The following is a 4493-nucleotide window of genomic DNA, read 5'->3' as shown; positions in this document are numbered from 1 at the left end:
TTTTGCTTTATTGGAGCTCCAATGGCGACATGATTACACAACTGATAGATCTATTCTCTTTAATGCATTTTAAAACTAGTGCCGGGTAAACTAAGCAGGCTGTTTAATTTTATCATCATGTGATCTGCAGATTTTCTGGTTTCTACTTAGTGTGTTCTTGTTTCATATCAGGGGCCTCCAGCTCCTGGCTCAGAACCTCACCAGGCAGACCCTTGTTCAGCCCTGACTCCTCAAGCTGGGTGATCTCTTCAGCCATGTCTGAGCCTTCCATTTCCTGGTTCTCTCCATCCATGCCTGTTTCTTTGTTTTCTGGTTGTTTGGATATGTCTTGGTCTTCTTGGCTTTCCAGGGCTTCACCGTGCTTTAAGGAATCTTGAAAACCCTCTGTGCCTTCGTCGTGTGCAGGCTCTGAAAGGAGGAGTGCTCCAGCTGGCTTTTCACAGGTCTCCTCCTCTTGTTCCCTCCTCTCTTCATGCTGCTGAAGTCCAGCTGCAGAGCTGCCAGGTTGGGCCTGATCACCACAGACCTCTAGTGGAGACTCATCCCCATCAGCCTCTGCGCACGTACTGTCTGGACCGTCTGGTGCACTGCAGCTATCTGGGTCTGTATCAGGGGCTTCTTCTGCTCTCTTTTTGTCTCCAGCTGCCTCCATCTCCACCTGAGTTTGTGCATTAATGTGTGGAAATGTCAGCAGTGAATTAAATGAATGGTTATAATTAAAGGTTAGTCAGCTTGCCCGTCATGCCCCACCTCATTACGGAATTTGTATGCCAGTCCTTTCATTAAAGGAAACTCAAGAGGGATGTTGAAATGGAGGCAATCAGGAGATATTGTTCACAGATCGTTTAGAAAATCAGTTGAAAGGAATGACTTGGCATTCTGGAAAATGTCTTTATTTATTATGGTGGATGAAACAATCAATACCATGCTCATGTCTGTCTGACAAGTGTTGCATAAAGCTAGAGACAGAAGCTAGTCATCTTAGCTTAGCATAAAGACTGCAAACATGTGAAAGCAGCACGCCTGGCCCTGACTGAATGCTTGAAAAGATCACAATGATTAACGGTCATTTGGTCTGGACCAAAATTGTGTGTGGGGTGTTAGTTAACATTTTAAATAAGAGGTGGACACACCATTCAGACAGTACAGAAATGCTTTCAACCTGCATTCTTTCATTGGCCAGTAGGGGGCAACATCTCTGGGTGCAAAAAAAGTCCTATTTATTGAAATGCATGAGAAAATAACCCTGTTCCTGTGTAAATATTTCACCAATATTTAATGGAAAATTTGCTAGAAATTAGATTATGTTGTAGGTTGTGTCTACCAGTGATTGGCAAGCTGCTCCCGAGCCTGGATAGAGCCTACTCTGACTGTCCTAGAAAATAAAATCTGCAATGTTAAAAATGGAGCACTCCAAACAGAGAAAGACAAATCAATGGATGATATCTTTGCAGTAACGTCAGCTTCTTTCATACCTTCTATGAAAACAATGTTTAATATTTCAGATTCAGGGATTTTAAAGGGTAAATTGAAGTGCAAAACTCTGCTTTTTGAAATATCAAGCCATTGCAGAATTGCTTAAAGCTGCAGTTCCTTAAGTGTCCACTTGAGGCTAGCTCCAAAGCCTAGAAGCCCTCTACAACACTCATGTTAAAAAGCCTATCTTTACAGCAGAAATAAACATTTCAACAGCCTGCACCAAAAATTGGTATTGGTCTGAATAGCTTGTTTCACTCTTGGTTCAAACTGTACAGAGGGTGGATTTTTGTATAACTCATTTATTCAAAGCCATTGATTTTGCATAATCAGGCTTAATTAGGTGGTGTGGCAGACTTATCTGAAAGGCAGGCACATTGTAGCTGTTAGCCAGGTGGCTAAATGCCTGGCTCAACTCTGCCTCTTTGCCTCTTGATAGGTCAACAAAAAGTTTGGTTGGGTCAGCATTTAAAACGCCTCTTTGGAAACTAATGGGTGATGGCACTTATTAGCCCATGATCATGTTTTTAAACAGCCTACAGATTCAGGACAGCCTTTTCCATTTGTTGCCAGTCATTGTGCTAAACTCTGCTAACTGGCTGCAAGCCGTATACAAACAGTACCAGTCAAATTAGCAAACTTGAGGCTAACCATAAATACTCAGCAAACCAATGGGCGATGTCCATGCGGCAATGTAAATGTCCACTTCCTAAATGCTATGGGTTTAAGATGTAATGATACAACATTTTGTATACATAATTATAAGATTTAGAGGTCCTAGGGAAGGGAGCTTTACACCCCCAGTCAGATTCAAGCTAGCTGTGCCCCCCTGTCTCCAGTCTTGAGGCTACGCTATGCTAACTTGCTATGTGTTGTAGATTCACATTTACTGGACACTTATTTTAGACATCGATCTTTCTAAAGCAACTCTCTGCAGGGAAGCAGTTGAGCAAATGTCAAACCATTCCATACAATATGCAAAATGTTCTGTTCCTCAACAACCTAGCCCCTCAGTACCTCATTGACCTCCTCCAAACAAAAATACCCACCCGTACTCTCAGGTCCTTCTCTTCAATGCAACTCACCCTCCCACCTGCTCGCTTGACCACCATAGGGTCGAGAGCCTTCAGCCGCTCGGACCCCCGCCTCTGGAACTCTCTCCCCCTGGACGTTCCACCTCTCCCACCACCTTAAAAACTCACCTTTTCCATCAAGCCTACTAACTCTAATCTGTCTGTTTGGGACTGGAATGACTTCCCCTCCCCCTTTCATTTACTAGTATTGTATCTTTATTCTAATGTTTGTATTTATTTACTGTTGAGTGTTGCTTTTATTATTGCTATGTTGTTAGGTGAGTGTCCAGAATGGCGCCTATAAATAATGTTTTATTATTATTATTATTATTATTATTATTATTATTATTATTATTATTATTATTATTATGTATTTTTCAGTTGAGCTCACCTTTATGGGAATGATGATGACTGCAGGAACAGAGGTGTCAGGAACTGGAGCTTCCACAGTCAGGATACCATCAACAGAAAGTGTGGATGCGATTTTTGTCACATCAATCTCAGCTGGGAGCCTGAAAAGGACAGAACTGTGTTCAAAATGTCTCAACATGCAAAGAGCCAGTGTTTTCAAGTACTGACACTGATGAACATGATATCTAATTTTTCAGTTCAGTGAGCGTATTACAGATCGGAAACTGTTAAAAAAAAAAAGACCTTTGGTGCTGCATTCTTTGCTGCTGACTGGTGTTTACACGGGCTTAAAGTGTGAGTATGTCATCGTCTGTATTTAGATCAGTGTTTACTTTGCATACCTGTATTTCCTTGTGAAACATCTGGTGATAAATCCATGCTCGTCTGGCCTCTCCTCGTGTTTCCCTGGGGATGGATTACCGTTTATGGGGAGGAATGTGAGGACACGCAGAGGAATCAGGCAACAGAGAGAAAACCACTCAACGCAGAAATTAATTTCTGCCACAGAGCAGTGATTTCCCAGGGCACATTATTTAAGCAGCGTTCTAATTTTGTTACATTCAGCTTCCTCTCCATTCTTGTTTAGTTTTAAGGGATTTATGCTGTGAACTGTGGTAGCAGTCTATTTAGATAACTGTTACTTTTTGAGATAATTATGTTAGATAGACTTGATTATTCATACTTTAAGAAGAGTAGAAACTATCATGTGTGTAAAAGTAATTAGTAGCGTTAATAAAGTGAACTTTCTGAGCTGTTTAATTAACAGAACCATGAGCAGATTAATGTTCTGTACCTCCGACCTCCAGGAATCCATCACTGACGCGGAGTGAAATCTCAGACGGGGAGAAGTGAGCCATGTCCAGGTTGACCCACCACTTGTACTGCTCCTTGCTCGTCATCTGCTCGGGATGATGCATCGGAGCAGCGATGTAGGGCACAAACAGCGGAGCGGGTATGTACCCTGGCCAGGAACAGGCTGCCAAACTCCTCTGGACCCGCTCCACATCCAGCCACCGAGGGTCCCGAGGCTCCAGGAAAGGCGGCAGGCCAACATCCTGACTGAAAAGACGGCTAGACTGCCACCATTTTCTCGGGGGGTACCAGGGGACGCCCATGCTGTACTGCCCACATGACAGCTCTGTTTTTTCCTGTGCGCTCATGATTTTGACCTAAAATGCACCAGAAAAAAAAAAATCCAACATTAAAGAAATGGCTGCCCTTTTTTGTGACGACCGACTGCAAGTAGCTACTGAACTTTTGAGGTTGACTCACTGAAATTTCAGCAACTAAAATCCCTTCATGAGTGAGTGAATGTTTGCCAAAGCTAAGGCTGATGATGTGGACAACACTGTGAGGGGTTTTATACACTGCTCCTGTCCGTTTTAGCACTTAATAAGCGCTCATGCCGATCCCATGACAAGGGTGTGTGGGCATGGGGTGATGGGTGTGGATTGGAGGCCATTACCTCTAGCTGGCTTGGCATAGTTATCAGACTAATTAGTTATATTTATAACTTTTGAACACACAATGGCA

At 42.9% G+C, this 4493-nt stretch overlaps 1 protein-coding gene across 1 annotated transcript; it reads right to left on the bottom strand.

Moving 5' to 3' along the window:
• si:dkey-1k23.3 (heat shock protein beta-1) lies at positions 1 to 4092 on the bottom strand. Its single transcript, XM_034692576.1, has 4 exons — positions 3754 to 4092; positions 3302 to 3365; positions 2941 to 3061; positions 1 to 658 (listed from the first exon to the last, which is right to left on the bottom strand). Exons 1-4 carry the CDS (start codon positions 4073 to 4075, stop codon positions 143 to 145), a joined length of 1023 nt encoding a protein of 340 aa, XP_034548467.1. The 5' UTR covers positions 4076 to 4092; the 3' UTR covers positions 1 to 142.
• Positions 4093 to 4493: the final 401 nt, after the last annotated feature.

This window comes from Notolabrus celidotus, chromosome 9 (assembly GCF_009762535.1).
Source record: "Notolabrus celidotus isolate fNotCel1 chromosome 9, fNotCel1.pri, whole genome shotgun sequence".
Classification (NCBI taxonomy): domain Eukaryota; kingdom Metazoa; phylum Chordata; class Actinopteri; order Labriformes; family Labridae; genus Notolabrus; species Notolabrus celidotus.
The sequence above is the reverse complement of the archived record's forward strand: the minus strand, read 5'-3'. Positions and strand labels throughout refer to the sequence as shown.

Bases quoted from the DNA above. Each gene is read 5' to 3' on its own strand.
- si:dkey-1k23.3 (XM_034692576.1), bottom strand. From the start codon at position 4,075: ATGGGCGTCCCCTGGTACCCCCCGAGAAAATGGTGGCAGTCTAGCCGT. The intron at 3,366-3,753 runs GTACAGAACATT...ATCCATCCCCAG, and splicing joins TGGATTCCTGGAGGTCGGAG to GGAAACACGAGGAGAGGCCA. The intron at 3,062-3,301 runs GTATGCAAAGTA...TGTCCTTTTCAG, and splicing joins TGTTTCACAAGGAAATACAG to GCTCCCAGCTGAGATTGATG.